This window comes from Thermobia domestica, chromosome 4 (assembly GCF_964235325.1).
Source record: "Thermobia domestica chromosome 4, izTheDome1.hap1.1, whole genome shotgun sequence".
Classification (NCBI taxonomy): Eukaryota; Metazoa; Arthropoda; class Insecta; order Zygentoma; family Lepismatidae; genus Thermobia; species Thermobia domestica.
Window position 1 is genome coordinate 311,734,633 of NC_137457.1, and position 17,160 is coordinate 311,751,792.

General features: G+C 36.0%; 2 protein-coding genes across 5 annotated transcripts in view; one reads left to right on the forward strand and one right to left on the reverse strand.

Annotated features, from left to right (window-relative positions):
* stck (LIM zinc finger domain containing stck) overlaps nucleotides 1-17,160 on the reverse strand; it is a 43,636-nt gene that overhangs the window by 23,583 nt on the left and 2,893 nt on the right. For 3 of the 4 annotated variants that reach the window (XM_081756507.1, XM_081756508.1, XM_081756509.1), the window contains exon 2: nucleotides 13,501-13,556. In XM_081756507.1, the coding sequence (XP_081612633.1) occupies nucleotides 13,501-13,508 (8 nt within the window). In that variant the 5' untranslated portion in view covers nucleotides 13,509-13,556. Of the gene's footprint in view, nucleotides 1-2,773; nucleotides 3,075-13,500; nucleotides 13,557-17,160 lie in introns of those variants that run through there. The other variant, XM_081756506.1, reaches the window with a different exon arrangement.
* Nucleotides 3,228-17,160, forward strand: part of LOC145684317 (ATP-binding cassette sub-family C member 5-like) — a 247,495-nt gene continuing 233,562 nt past the window's right edge. Inside the window, exon 1 of the mRNA XM_081756504.1 lies at nucleotides 3,228-3,376. The gene's annotated coding sequence lies outside the window, so the exon portion shown is untranslated. The remainder of the gene's footprint in view (nucleotides 3,377-17,160) is intronic.

The following is a 17,160-nucleotide window of genomic DNA, read 5'->3' on the forward strand; positions in this document are numbered from 1 at the left end:
GTGTCAGGCGACAGAATTCTACACAGAAGGTGTACGAAAGCTTGTGCTACTCTACCAAAAAGGTAAAGCATTATTTTTTTAACGTTCGACTGTTTTATGCCCTTTAGGCTAAAGGAGATAGACTATTAATGAAAGAGAATGACTGTGAAATTACATTTATGGTGCTCACCCACTGGGAATCGAACCTGGGACCATGTGCCCAAAGGCGAAAGCGGTAGCCACTAGACCAACCGGGAAGGCTGCTTAAGTTTTAATATTTCTATGGAGATGAACAGCTAAGGTATGTACTTGTATAGAATCAGCAATACAATTTTTCTCCTTTTATTTTCCTCTTTACAACATCCAATCGACCTTTCTTTTACATGCCTCGTACATAGTGAATTTCAGCACAATATAATATCGTAGTACAAATGCCTGAAAAATTGTACGTATTTTGATAATTTTACATTCGCGTGAGAAGAAGAACGTTAATCCCAGGAGGAAATGAAAACAGTTTTACGACCTATTTCGAAATTTTCATACTTTTATACATTGAAAAGAAAATGTTTGTATTTTTTCATCCCATTAGGCTCAACATATACGTGTGGATTCAAGAAGGAGAGACACAGAAGCTCAATGGCAGAACCCACTCTTCTGACGCGAAGGTCTCTTACATGATTAGTTTGATCCCAAGAAGGTAAAGTTGTGGTAGGTAACATCGTTCTTGCAGGTTTTCTCCCGACTTCTTCCGTTTCTTACCGTCTGTCAGCATACAAGGTCAAACTATGAGACCTGAAACTAGACCTTTTTTTTTCTTTCTTTCAATTTAACGTCTGACGATTATATACTCTGAGGCTAAGGGAGACGGTGATGAAGAAGCAAGGAAGTTGGAGGAAACTGCAGGAACTTAAAAAAAAGAAAAAAAACATGGTATTTGTCTACCAAACAGGGCCTCCACGTACCAGAGGTGAGCGATGTACCACTGAGCCTCTAAATACAGCTATTTCAGCTGTATTGTTTTTGTAATAAATACATAAATAACAGAAACAAAAACACAATTCCGGGCATGTCCAGAGAGAAAGTTTCCACGGCGGTAAACACAAAGAAGACAATAACCTTGAAACATATCTTGCCATAGATACAGCACAAGTAACACTATTTTTTCAATGTATTCACCAGTAGATTTCAAATACTTGTTATACCATAGGATCAACATGTGTATTCCGATGTCGTAAAAGTCTGTCACCTGGGAGTAGAAAAATGAAATGAAATCTTTAAGTTTAACGTCCCACGGTTATGCCGGTTAGGCTAAAGGAGACGGTGATGATGAGAAATGAGTGAAGTGAAGAATGTGGGAGGAAACGGGAGAACACCATGAAAACCCACGAGCACGGTCTTTGTCTACCACAAAGTCCACACGGCGCGAGCTGGGATCGAACCAGGGACCCTAAGCACCGGAGGTGAACGCTTTACCACTGAGCCACTGCGCCCCCCACCTGGGAGTAGAACCGGTATATGACAGCCGTATGCAGTTGTTCAAACGCTAGTAAAATGCTTACCGAAAAGGAATTTCTTGAGGTGTAAAAAGACACGAAAATCGCTCGAAGGATAATAATGATCGCCCATATAACCGATCGTCTGCAGTAGTTTCACTGGAAAGTGTTTGACCACCCATTGTATAGCGCGGATCTTGCTTCGAGCGGTTTTCATGCCTTGTTACATCCTGTCTGGTAAGACATTTTCATAGTAATGAACAACCGTATACGACTGTCATACACTGGCTGACTGTTACGACATCGGAATGCATAAGTTAATCCCACGTATGACAAGCATCTGAATTCCGGTTATAAATATGTTGAAAAGTAGTGTCACCTAGGACCAGTCTTAGGCAATTTACCGCTCAGTGCAATGGTATCATTTGCCGCCCATCCCACCTTTCTCCAGAAAGAGCAAATTTTAAAAGCCACGATTTTAAGTATGCTACCCCGTTATGAACAAAGAAGGGGAGAAGAAGTGCACTCGCACTCAGAAAGGTCTAAACACTACAAAAACAATCTCATTGTGTCTGTTGTTTTTTATTCAAATTATAATTCATTATGTTAGTGAAAGATAAAGCAAATACACCTGCAAAGGAATTATGGTAATCCTTTTTATAGAATTCAATATCGAACTTCAATCTCAAAATATCAGTTTGCAATTCCAGTGCAACTAGCTATTTTATCTTTATTTCTTGATTTTCCTTCTACGTGTGTTAAAAAAATAAAAAATGTTTTCTCCTTCAATGATAAGGAAATTGTCTGCGACAAAGACATGCCTAGTTTTCATATCAAAACTGTGACAATTATCTGAATAGAACAGGTGTTCGCTACTGTTCGAGAACTGAGTTCTTGTATTTAACAACTATTAGGCAATTCATGCTGGGATTTGTTTGAGCATTTGCTTTAGCACTGTCCACGTGACCTTAAGGTAATGCGATCTGAACATGATTTATGTATGTAGTATTCAAATAGAAGGTCAGCTTAGTAAATTTTTATCATCACGAAGTCTGTTTCCCAACAAGAAATATTTATTTTAAATAATATGACAGATTTTGTCCCTCTTCGAAAGTTACGGCCCCGTGCAAAAATACACGTGTTGCACATATGGTAGAGCCGGCCCTGGTGTTACCTGTGCTGCATCTGTGGCAATACACATTCCAAAATTACAGTGTTTTCTTTGTGTTTACCGCTCTAAAGAAACTTATTTTCTGGTAGCACCTCGCACAAATGGAAACCTGATTCAAATGACACCATACCTCGCAAGTTGAGCTGCATTCGGAGACGTGTGTGTCACTGATGAACTTCCTTTGTGTTTAGGAGGAAGTGGCGGCTTCGGAATATCACCCTCAACCATCTCATAATCGTTAACCAAAACATATTCACTGTGAAATTTCTGAATATTTTCACTTATTAATGGCTTATTTATCTTATGAATATTACTTTTCTGTCTTCTCTCGTATAAACTACTATGACTTAAATCGTCCAATTCGAAAGGAAATGACATTGTTGAATACATTAAACGAACAAAATAAGAAAGAAACACAACACGATCCGATTTTGTTCACTACTAAACCACCCACGATATAATATTTTCTTTCTGATCAAAAATAATCATCTCGCTTCTCTATGTTACTGTAAGAACGTGCTAGTATGTCTTATCAATTAAGTGAATATGTCTTATCAAATAAGTCAATAAAAGCTTTATCTAAAGGAAATAATGACGAAATATAATCTCGAAGTAACTGTTGTTTTTGGTGGAATTTCAGACAAACATGAAAATCTAACGACGTGTGCTAACGAAAGAAAGTGTCAAGAAGAGATGTGAAGCAATCACCTGTAGAACAAGGGAAATTTTACGGGTAAGTAAATTTATTTTTTCTTTTCTCTCTCATTTTATCAAGAATATTCGCTCAACTTAGTTATTACCGAATGTTTTCACAATTATTTTAGCCGGAAGCATATACCGTAATCCAGCTATCATTGGAGGGCAGCACGGAGAATCGTAAAGGAACGTACGAACCAGATATTTAATTTACTCCATTGCAACACATACAGTTATCGAAAGTTTCACGCTTAGCACACAGCAATGCACACAAACGCTACGTCACTCAGTTTCATTTTAAAATTCTTCCGCTCATAACAGTACATTAGATCATTGAACACAAAACTCAGCCCAGGCACGTAGCCAAGGGAAGGGGGGTCCGGACCTCCCCCCCCCCTTCGAGACCAGAAATGAAAAAAATTAAGGAAGGATGAAACAAAATGAAATGAGAAAAAGAAGGATCAGCGTTAAAAATACACTACAGGAAGCTTTTGTTTACTCTTTCTTATGACGAAATTTGTATTACTTGCAATACATGGTTGCGAGGTGAGCGATATATCCTGGAAGAGTCAGGGAATTTAAAATTTCTAGAAAAGTTGCGAAATTCTCAGAATTTCTGCTACTAGTCAGGGAGATTTCAAGCTTCCGAAAGCATAGTGCCATTGTGTAATAGCGTGGATATTTTTTATTAAAAATTTTTCGTCATCGTATCCTTGCAATATCAAACATGTTCTTTCAAAAACAATTTTCTACTGCTCCTTTAACCTGTCATTTGAAACAGACAGTACTTGACGGAATAATAAAAACAATGTGGAATGAAAGTTCTGTTAACATTTGATTCAACAGAAAAAGGAACGCAGATATTGCAACATATTTTACAAGACATTATTGAGTATGTACTTTTTATAATAGTGAATATGTACTTTTTATAATAGTTGAGGTCATAATGAAAGGAAAATTGTTATATTTGAATAAACAGAGGAAAGATGTAAATATTGTATAATCTTTTTCAATACTTTTTTTTTTTATTTTACTCGAAATTTCTTCATAGTTTATTAAAATACTTACCAACATATCGTCACAAACCAATATATGTTGATAGTAAAGTAGTTTAGATTGATCGAGCTCCTGGGCCTTCAGAATTTCATGTCATGCCCTCCCCCCCCCCCCTTCCGGCTAAGAAATCCTGGCTAAACGAACCAATATATGTTCCAGTAAAATTGTTTAGAATGATCGAGCCCTTGGTGTGATGACCACAGTATTTCATGTCACGGACCCCCCCCCCTTCATAAAATCTTGGCTACGTGCCTGCTCAGCCTAAAAGCAATAAGAAGCAAGTCTAGGATGTCTTTTAGTAAACAAATGAAGTACTCATCTCTGTAGCGGCCTTTATACGTATTTATTTCTCGATATACATTTTCGGAAGACAGCAACTACTTTCATCCTTCAAATGACGAAATAATAGAAAATCATTGATGTCTGTTTATATATATATATATTTTTTTTTCGACGTATGAGCGAAATAAATCCTGACGACGCCACAGAGGTTAGTGCAATATTTATGAAAGGAAATGACATTTTTCAGTTTAACGCCCTACGATTATGCCCTTTAGGCTAAAAGAGGCAGATGATTAATAAAACAGAACGATTGTGAAATTACATTTTTACGCTCTCCCATCGGGAATAGATCCAGAGACTGTGTATCAAAGGCACATGCGCTAGTCAATAGACCAGCGGGAAGGGGAATGATTTAAGCCTAAAAGCATAAAAAAAAAAAAAAAACTTTGCCTGCTATACTATGAAATATACGAGTAGAAGAAATATGTAATGCACCTTTTCAAGCAAATGTTGATGCATTTTCTTTTCTAAGAAAGTATATCCACTGAAAGGGATGTATTACAGGGAAAAGTTTAAGGAAGAATTAAGATATTATCCCGGTTGAACTATTTAGCTTAACATCCTACGGTTATATCATAAATCCATGGTTAAAGTAGATTGTGGTATACAAAAGAGAAAAAATGCATAACAGGACCGAGTTATAGAAGAAAACAAATATAAGATATATATATGTATAATGTCCAAAATGATTGTCGCATGTCTATAAATATATTGCTGTCTCGCCCAGTATTTCTTATAATGTTGGTATGTGTATAATCGGCAAAGACATGTATGTGGTAAATTTCATCTCAAAAGAGCAGTAAATAAGAACAATAAAACTTTCTTGTCCATTTAGCAACATTTTGTTTTACTCGTTCTAATTTTCGTATTTATAATTCTTTTCCTATGAAATTTACCACAAATCTACATTTCTCGATTATACACATAGTATCAGTATTAAAAGTACCCTGCAAAATCATTATCAAATTATTTTTCTACAAGAAGACAGTTATAGATATGCGACAATAATTTTGGACATGAGTGTACATAATCAACTCACATGGGCGGAAATCGAACCACACACCCTTCGCAACCGGAGTAATTACCCTATCACTGAGCCGCTGTACTTGCCTATTCCAACACTTCGAAAAAAAAAAAAAAAAAATGAAAACACTCTAACGAAAGTTTGGGTATGTTTGCAATACACTTTGGGATTACATTCGTGTGCACATCCATCCTACTAAATTTTCTTTTTCTTTTAAGAATAGCATAGCAATGAATTTACCACGATTTTTTCCGATGTAAAAGCAAAAATGTTTAGTTTGTTCGTTTTTGAACAACGAAAGGGTATCTTGATCAACTTTGAAAAGTTTTCTTATCGAAATGTACAGTTCTAGTGTCTAGGTAAAAGAAGTGCATACACACTAACAGTATTACACAAGATAATGCTGTATATATTATTTAGTTCATGTTCACTATGGCTTCAATATATATATAAAATGAAATCTTTCAGTTAATGTCTGGGCCTATGATTATGCCCTTTACGCTAAGGAAATGGATTGAAATCTTTTAAGTTTTACGTCCCACAGTTATGCCGGCTAGGCTAAAGAAGGCAATGATGAGAAATGGTGGATTGAAGAAAGTGGGAGAAAAACGAGAAAACCCACGCACGCGGTGTTTGTCCACCACAAAGCTTTCTTGGAGGGAGCTGGGATCGAACCCTGGACCCCATGCACCAGAGATGAACGCTCTACCACTGAATCACCGCGGCCCTCCCTTTACGCTAAGCCAAATTGAATGATGATGGAAGAACGGGCGAATGATGATGTGGGAGGAAACGGGAGTAGCACGAGAAAACCCACGGGCACGTTTTTGTCCACCATTTTTTTGGGACTGAGATTTTTTGGCAAGTGCTCTCTTAGACCAGACAAAATCTAATGTGAATGCAAGTAATAATTATTATGAATTACACTTCATGATGAACTTTGTGGTTTTTGGCACAGTCAGTTTCACATTCTCGTTGGTATGTAAAAGCTGCAACTGCAGTGCATTATTTTTAAATCTCTCTGATTATTAGGTTCACTCTGGTCCCGTTGGTTTGGACATCCTGTATATTGATTTGCTGGTTTGCGGTTCCGATGCTGAGATGTAAGCATGTAGGGAGCGTTTGATTCTGCTCCAGGAGTCGTTTGAGCGTTGTATCCTGATATTCTCTAGGGATGAGAGTTCTAGATCTTCGTGAATGTCCTCCAGTCGTGTCGAACAGTGCTGCCAATTTCGGGGAAAAGTCGCTAAATCTAGTGGATTCGCCTTCCAGGATAGCGAAAAAAAATTATTTTTTCCGATTAGCGACTTTTTTGGTGATTGTGGAAACAATTTGGCGACTTAGAAGTTACAAATCTAGTGACTTTTGTGCTGCAAACAACTTGTCCTAAAATAAGTACTATTAGCTGGAATCAGTTCAGATATATATTTATTTTCCTTCTTGAATCAGTACAGGTGTTGACGAGCTGGGAAAGTACACAACACTTATTTCTATATTCCCACTTTGATTCCTGTTTTCTCTTACTTTCTAACGGGGACCAACTCCATCTTTTAATATCCTTTAGTTTACAGAGGTCCCGTTTAGAGGCACAGTAATATATTACCGATAGCAATCTTATTATCTGTAGAAGCGTGAGTAGAAGTGAAGCAAGATTTTTTCTAGACCTTTAATGCTGTTCGTTTTTCTAAACTCATTTTTGATTTCGTTGAAGCAAAATTGATCATAAAGGTAAAAATATATAAAAGTGAAATTATTGTTAGCTACATATGAGTCTTTCATATACGCTCTTGTAGCGTAGATAGTACTATAGCTTGAACTGATCACGTATCTTATAAAATATTAATCTTTTATACATATATATAATATAAAATAAGTCTGTTATAACATAAGATTAAAATATTAATCTTTTATATAACAGAGGCAAAATTCCACAAAAAAATATTTTAGCGACTTTTCACCCAAAATTGGAGTCATTTCATTTCCTATTTAGCGACTTCCTGTAACAACTTCTTGGCAACACTGGTGTCGAAGGAGTGTCCAGTGATGGTCTTAGCTGTTCTGTTTTGAACGATTTGTAACTGCTTGAGGTGGCACTCTTGAATGCTGCCACGCAAGATGGGCGTATAGCATTACTGGGCGACTGCTGATTACATTCGCGTGCCGTCTTATATTATTGGAGAAGGGGGGACGGGAATAGAAGTAGGGATAAGAATGCCTTGTATCTCTGACTTGATTTCTTAGCGATTCCTTGGAAATACGTAAAGGAAGTGAGTTTGCGGTCTAGCTTATACCAAGGTATTTCGCTGTAGGCACGATTGGGAGCGGTGTGCATCCCAAATGGAAATAGATGGTCTGTATCGTTTTGTTGTTTTCGTGTTAAGTCCATTTCTGCTGTCTACTTTGGATTGACCTTGATCTCCTACTCTCTCCCAACTGTGTAGTTGTTCCAGAAGCCGTAGGAAATATGTACACTCATGTCCAAAATTATTGTCGCATGTCTATAAATATGTTGTTGTAGGAATATAATTTGATAACGAATTCTCCCGGTATTTCTTATAATGTTAGTACGTGTATAATCGGCAAAGACATGTATGTGGCAAATTTCATATCAAAAGAGCATAAATAAGAACAATAAAACGAAAATAAAACTTTCTTGTCCATTTAGCAACATTTTGTTTTACTCATTCTAATTTTGGTATTTATAATTGTTTTCCTATGAAATTTACCACAAATATATATTTCCCGATCATACACATAGTATCAGTATTAAAAGTACCCTGCAAAATCATTATCAAATTATATTCTTACAAGAAGACAGTTATAGATATGCAACAATCATTTTGGACATGAATGTACAATGGAATATTTGATGTTTAAATGATTGGCAAAGATCACAGTGTCTCCGCGAAGGTAGCCAGTGAGGTGTTTGGTGTGTTGGGATACCTGTCGTATATATGGCGTACATGATGAGGAGAGAAGGATCCTTGGGTTACTCTTACTTGGATGATATAGGTGTGGAGAGACAAAGCGAATGAAGCAGAAATATAGAACGAAGAAAACTTGAAATCATACTTCATTAATTCATCCAGTGTTTTTTCTTACAGTAAATAAGTATTTTTATAGTTAATAAAATGAGAGCTCACCCTCAAATTGTTTGTACAGTACCAGAAAGTTACCGATAATGTAAATCTTCAAGCAATGTTAGATTTCTTAAGAACTTGTACTGATAAAGGCGACACATTGTCGTTGAAACGTCACCACTTGGGTGCTTAGGTGAGTACGACCATATTCTTATGATACAAAGTTAAAACTGCAATTGATACAATTTTTTTTTTTTTTTTTTTTTTTTTTCTGTGCGCACATAGTGCTCAATGCTGTGTTCCCAGGTTTTGCGTCGGGTATACAAATACGAAATTGTTCGCTGCAAGTAAATATCAGTTTTATAAAATTAAATGACACAAAAGAGAACTAAAAAGAATGCTTTCAAAATAACCAGCAGGTCCACTACTCGAGTTACATCCGACTAAAACAATGTGCATTTGTTTATATTTAAATTGGTAACGTACGGTAAGGGTGGAATGTTTACCATTGCAGAACGAAGGAAATGAGCCACTATAATTGGCTAAACATGCTGTTGCCATAGAAACAGTTCTTCTTGCCTGATTGTTATGACCACGTGCAGGAAGGAAAAACCAGAGGAAAGCAACTGTCAGATGGGACAAGTTATATCAAATAGACTGTAGTAATGTGTGTAGTCTCAGGAGCACACAATGTTTCTGTGTCGTCTTAGCATTTATCATTCACGCAACGTAAATAAACTAGAAATTATTTGAATAAGAACATAGTGACTTCTTGTCTAGAACGCCAGAAACATCGGCGATTAAAGTTAAGGGTCTTCACTACAACGAAATTAAACTACCGCTAATTTTAGAGTTTTTCTGTAATATCTTCAAAACAAATAAAAATATTCGAAAAGCAGAAACGTGGTGAACTAGACAAAACGATATTGCATGTGATCACAATTCACCTATCTGCTTTTGGTATGCCACTATTTACCCGCAAAAAATGCTAAATCTATCTACAATTCCAAATCAGAAGCAGATAGATGAGCTGTAATAACGGTATCACATGCAAAATCGTATTGTCTAGTTCACTGCGTTTCTGCTTTTCGAATAATTTTATTTGTTTTGAAGATATTAACTAACTAACTAACTCTATGGCCTATGGAACCCGGAGGTTCAATGCCGCGTTCACAAAAGCTCTCCACTGACTTCTATCCTTAGCTAACTGCATCCAGTTTCTACTCTGTATTCCAATCTCTGCGAGATCCATCTTAATATTGTCCTCCCATCTGCGCCTAGGTCTTCCTAATGGTCGTTTTCCGATTGGTCTTCCAATCAAAACTTTGAAAGCGTCTCTACTTTCTTCCATTCTAGCTACATGACCCGCCCATCTAAGCCTCCTAGACTTGACGACCCTAACAATGTTGGGTAAACCATATAAATTATGTAGTTCCTCGTTATGAAGTTTCCGCCATTCCCCATTCCCGTTCCTCTTGGGTCCGAATATTCGTCTCAGGATCTTGTTCTCAAATACTTTCAGTCTATGTTCTTCCCTCAGAGTAAGTGACCATGTTTCGCAGCCATACAGAACAACAGGCATGATTATCGTTTTGTATATTTTAAGTTTCAAATTCCTCGACAGAATTCGCGACAACAAGAGATTTTGAACCGAATAGTAACACGAATTCCCTGCTTTTAGTCGACATTTAATTTCTCCGTGAATATGATTTTCCTCTGTTAATATTGATCCTAGATATTTGAAAGTATCCACTTTATCAAAAGTATTATTTAGTATTTTAACGCATCCATAATTTGCTGTATTCCGGTCCCGACGCACTTCCATGTATTTAGTTTTCTCTGCATTTACTTCTAAACCCATGTCCCTGCAAGCGTTTAATAAGATCTCTGCATTTCTTTCTATTATTCTCCTATCATCTCCTGTTAAATTTACATCATCAGCATATGCCATAACCTGGTGAATACCGTTCAACTGTAAGCCCTGGTTGCTATCTTTGATTTTCCTTATAGCGTATTCCAAAACGAAGTTAAATAATAATGATAGTTTTGAAGATATTACAGAAAAAATTCTAAAATTAGCGATAGTTTAATTTCGCTGTAGTGAAGACCCTTAATATCACAAGACTAAAGCCAACTCTTCGTGGACTACAACGGAAAATTGGCATAATTCAAGATGTCAACCACAGAAAATAAATGCTAGTTGTAGTTCTACGATTAGGGTTGGCAAAAGCCATGGTTTTTATTGAAAAAAACAAGTTTTTTGGTTTAAACCAGGTTTTTTGGTTTAAATAATTTACTCTATGTATTTACATTAGATATGAACAGAAGTGAGTTTGTTTCGCCTTGGTGTTATTATGCAACAACAAGGTTATATTGGAAGGGGTCACATAAGCTTAAAGCGGAATCCAAACCACTTCTCGACTTACATCCAAGAGAAATTGTCCATTTGGACACGGAACCGGGACTAATTGGTCACAAATGCGATTGCCGACTCACTCACTAAGGACTCCTGATAAAAATACATTGTACTGATCTTTACATAGGCCTACTTGTTAATATAATTGTCAAGAGTCATTTCAGAAGGACAAAAAGATAAACAGTTACACAAGTAAAAACATTATACCAGAATTATATATAAACGGGAAACTCCCGCCTTAGCCATTGGGAAAATCCTGTTGTTACTTTAAATGTATTTGTATGTAAAATTTTAGGGTCAGCGTATCATAATCACTACGCTAAAACTGAGGTATTAAATTACAAATTTGGTATGTAGATATCATTCAATAAAATTAAAGTCAAATCCAAGTTGATGTTGGAAGCTACGTAGGCAATTCAAAAATTTTTCCAATTTCTATCAATATATTTAAACAACCTTGCTTCTTTATAAAACAACAGGCATTGATTCAATAGAAATATATAATTTGGTTTCATTTCGTATGTTTAGGCTTAACATCCTTATGAAATACCAAGGTTACCACGGAGAAGACTTTCGCTTAAAGGCACACCTAGAAATCGCTACTTGGATTACACTTGAAAGATGGGTTGTGGTCCGATCGAGAATTGAACACGGGACCCCTTGATTAAAAGGTGAAAAGTAGATAAACGTAATGCGGATGGTTTGATATGTGGAAACGTCACCATGAAATTCACACGATTTAAAGCATTTTCGTTTTTTTTTTTTTTTTTTTGTTTGTTTGTTTAAACCAGTTTTTTTTTTAAACCAGGCAACCCTGTCTACGATACATAATAGGTAACTTAGATATACAAACTTTCTTACTTTAAACACTCCACAGGAAGGCACAAACCAACCCACACCAACTAATTTAGCAGAAAGTAGAAGACATTAACATAGATGCCAAACATAATCGAAATGATTAAAAAAAAATGTTCCGAATACAACGTAACAACGTTTATATCTAAGTTACTGAAAGTAACTCTATGCTAACATAAATTGTATTTATTTATCAAGAGTACGGAGTACATTGTAATACCTCAAAGTACTCACTTAGATATATTCCTGGGTCTTTTTTTTTTTTTTTTTTTCAAATATTTCGAATGTGACACTTCAACACTCATTCTCAGAGGCACACAATAACTTGAGTCTTTTTTCACACTATCCCCACATTGCACTTTTGAGTTCCAACAGTGGTAATTTATGTTGTATCTTTTCCAAAATGTTATAGATTCTCTTATTATTTTACTATATAACAACATATGTCTTCTTCGTGTTCACCTCAACCACAGTTTGGTGGGCAATATGGAAATTTTAAAACTTTTCTCCGTTGGGAGAGCTGTTTTATATTTTGATACAGTCTCTTCTTTGTAAATGCATCTAGATATTCTATCCTTGGTCTTCCTCTTCCTGGTTTTCCTTCTGCCTTTCCCTCTATCAACACAGTGATCCAATCGGAGTGCTGAATAAGATGGCCAAGCATGCTCTTTCTTCTTTTCCCTGTTATTTGCATGATCTGTCGCCCTTCATAAGCTTCCTTTAGTACGTCTTCATTCCTTTTCCTTTCGGTCCATGATATGCGCAGCATTCTGCGCCAACACCACATTTCAAATGCTTCCAGCTTGGATATTTCAGCTCTTCTCAATGTCTACGTCTCTGATCCGTACAGCGCCACGCTCCATACCAATGTCTTAATAAATCACAACACATGTATGTATGTATCTTAATATGATTGCATTATTTGCAAATACTCTTTTTCATATTGGAGTTTACAGGCTTTTCTTCTGGTGTTTTTTTCTTAGTTAGAAAGTCGTGATAATCTCTCAACAGACAATTAATTTAAATCACCGTATGCACAATGTGGCCAGGTCACACTATTTTGTATTTTTTGTAACCATATACAAACCTTAAATTTTAATTAATGTAAATTCATTGTATACTGTACCAACCAATATATATGTAACGAAGATTTCATGCTGATTTTATTTTCTTAATATAATTGGTAATAATACCATCCCAATCCCCGAGCCACAAAAATACATTGTGAAAATCATACTGTAAAAAAAGACCATGAGAATAAGTGTCCAAGTGTCACACTCGAAATATTGGGGAAAATATTGAGTAAAAAACATTTCTACGTGAGTAATTTAAAGCAACTTTTATTTATAAAAGTTTAAATCATGCAGAAGTATTTCAAATGAACTCACCCAGGCATTGGTACAGATTATGATGATTCAAAATCCTCTGTCAAATATACGTCAACCTAGAATTTACAACAAAAGAACATATTAATAATAGTTAAATGATAAAGAAAACACAATTTCACATTTTGTTAAGAATTACAATAACTAGCCTTTACACATACCATGGGAATCGTAATTCGACAATTAATTTCCTGATAATTGGAAAGGAAGTATGTAAATAATTGCATCCAAGTGCAAATCATGCGCAAATAGCCATCATCAATACGTTTTTTCTTTAAAAGCTTATGTTACTTGAAGAATTACATGTTTTCAAAATTTTTCTACTAGACATAATATAATGGTTGTGAATTGGTAAAGAATTTTTCTTAGATGTCCTTCTCTTAATAACAAGAGTAGTCTTCCTATTGCATGAATTTGGAAAATCCACAGAAGAAATATGTAACTTGATTTCATAATAGGATTGTATAAGTAATGAAAATATATTGGGATCTTACGTAAGTAGAAACACGAAACGGAGAGTGTGTTCTTTACCACATGCTAATCCGTAAGGAAGACCTGAAGTGAAATGCTACGTGAGGACAGTGTACAAACCGATCATAGAAGTGTCGCAAAGTTGTCCTACACCCAAGCCATGAGTTATTATACCATATAAAGTGTTTTTCCACTATCCTTTATGTGTATACCCACCATCATTGACGCGTCTGCTCCTCACGAACGCACCCCCCTCCTTGCCAATCGAGCTCTGCGGCTGCGCTCCTGCCATGACCCGGTTAAATAGTATTCGTGCTCTTTAGTGGCCAGCTAGCAAGTTGATTTGTGTTTTTATGTTCATTCGTCTTTTATGCTCGGGTCTCCTAAAGTAAATCTGCACTTTTTATAATGCAATTCCTCCCTTATAGAACAATTTGTAAGGCAGTAAGAATGCATTTTCTGCAAAAGAAGTTCATATTTCAAGAATATACGTATTCCCTTGTGTGGCAACCTAGTACAGCAAAAAAATATTTTAGTATGCGTTTTGTAATTTTTTATGTCCCAGAACAAGCAATTTATAGGAGGCTCCGCCTCTAATCCTCCCTCTGAAAGTTCATTTTCGTACATCATACTGTAGTAAGGTGGTGTTATAATGTAGACTGGAAACATGAGAAAATAAGGATTCTTTATTTCCGTTATTACTGAATAGTGCGTAGTTTGGGATACTTAGTTGAAAGTTACTAATTTTGCACAATAATACAATACAGATGAATATATATCTAGTGAAGAGCAAAAGTAGTACGAAAATAAGAATTATTTGTGATTAAGAGTCAAGTGTGACCGACGGAAATGAAGAGTAATTCAAGGGAAGAGTATTTCTAGGTATATTAACATGGCAACGGTCGACAGATGAGCGCAGCGCACCCTGGTTTATGTTTTCGTTTCAAAGTCGCCCGAGTGGGGTCACAGATAAACGCATCATAATTTTATTTGCGATTTTATTTTAATAATACAGTAAAACCTCTGAATAACGGACACCAATAGGACATTAATTTTTGTCCGTTATTGAGAAGTATCTGTTACAGAAATTTAATTTCTCACAATGTTAGTTATATGCAGTAATATACAGTTAATGCATTACGTGCGGGACAGGACGTTTGGGCGCCACCATTTGGGCGCGGACGTTTCAGCGCTGCCGTTTGGGCGCCGGACGTTTGGGCGCAAAGCCGTTTAGGCGCCAGACGTTTGGGCGCGAGGTACATAGTAAAAATCACAATTTACGACATATAAAGTAAGCTAGGCACTGAAAACTAAGCGCGAATCAAGATATATACATTTCCTATAGTTCTGTTTTTATCTTACCTCATTTATCTGTATATTTTCTAAATTAAATAGTTTAATGCGTTTGTGGTATTTGTTGCCTAGCCTCGTCATGGACTGATTTTTTGCTTGTTCACTATTCTTGTACTTCTGATCTAATTTTTGTATTATATAAAAAAGCTAGAAAATGAAGGAATCACACGAACTGTTAATAGTGCCGGGGTGTTATCTAATTTATAGTTCCAGGCCGCTTCCTTCCTTCCCTTTCCCCGGATAGTGTGCTCCCTCAAACGTGACGGGTTAAATGGCCTTAAATGCCGAGAGCCCAGAAATCTAAAAATCCTAAATCCTAATCGAGTTGAGGGAAAGATGTTAATACAGGGTATCTAAGACATTGAGTTTAGGAACTGCAGTATGCCGTATTTCTGGTATCACTTTTTTATATTAACATTCCAATATAAAAATCAAAACTTAACACACTTTTTTTCGTCCCATTGTAAGCATTTAATCTGCATTAAAGAAAGTGGAGAAAGGGAAAAAAGAACGATTTCAAAGTGAAAAATATTGTTAAGTGTACATATATTGGTCATTTAGCCACTAGAAATGTGTTTGACATTCACACTTATTGCATAACCACAGTAGAAGGCCTGTTTAAATTTTTTAATGGAATAGGCTCACTATGTATGTAATGCAGTCAATCATATCTAGTCTGGTCTACTTACTTTTGGCTTGAAAAGTTATCAAATAAAAAGCACACTTAACTTTGGCTGAAACTTAAATTTACAAAATTTAATTGTTAATTCAGTTTTTAGAATTTTGAAATTCCAGTATTTCTAATATGTAAAACAAAATCCAGTATAATTCAAGGACTTCCACTACAGTAGACACCTTGTGATATGTTGATTGGAACTTAGTACTCAGCGCCTAACATAATGACTTTTTAATTTAACTCGCGCCCAAACGTCACGCACCGCATTACGTGTGAGTGTAAATACCTAAAATTCAATATAAAATACTCTATTTAGTACGTATTTGAATTATTGGGAGCGATGAAGGAGAAATTCATTTCTGTTAAATAATATTATTACTGGGGTATGTTAATATATTCGTTCTTTGGCGGAATGGATGAAAAGGCAAGTTATTGGGAGTGCATATGTTTATTGACCCAGTCTCAATCACAAATAATATCTTCTTAGTGAAAGTAAAAAGGAAGCCGGGAACATGCTAACCCAGACTTGTTCCAGTATCATAAGTAAAAGAAAAATGTTGCTTTCCTTTTTTTCTTTTTTTTTTTAAATTGCTCGTTGAAAATGTTATTGTAAAACAAACAATGTTTTGTTATCTATGAAATTGTCGGGAAAGATGCAAGGCCCAGATAAAAAAAGGACTAAATTTGTTAGGGAAGGGAAGATCTTTTGCATAGAATTCTTGGCCATACGACTGACCCTGCATGAGTGTTATTGCTTATTGAAGGTTTTCTAGGATTTCCACCAAAAAGCAGTTTATTGCGGGTATAAACAAAGAAGAATTTTAAGTTCAGCTTGAAGCTGTTCTGTTTGATAGTTCACCAGGTCTAGACTCACGATAGATACACTTGTGGGGAAAAGACTTTTCTGTTTCTTGTAATATATCGCAGAACCGAGAATAATTCCTGTCCGTTATGAAGAGGTTATTGAAACGTTGGGGGGGGGGGGGGAAGAAGGACTGTCCGCGTCCGTAAAAGTGAGGGTTTTGTTCCGTAAGAGAACATATACTTTTGCCGGGACAAAAAAAAAAATCTGTCCGTATTATAGAGGAGTCCGTTAAGGGAGGTTTCACTGTAGTAATAATATTAAATCACAAAATGTCAACATTTAGAAATGTGTTGAAAAT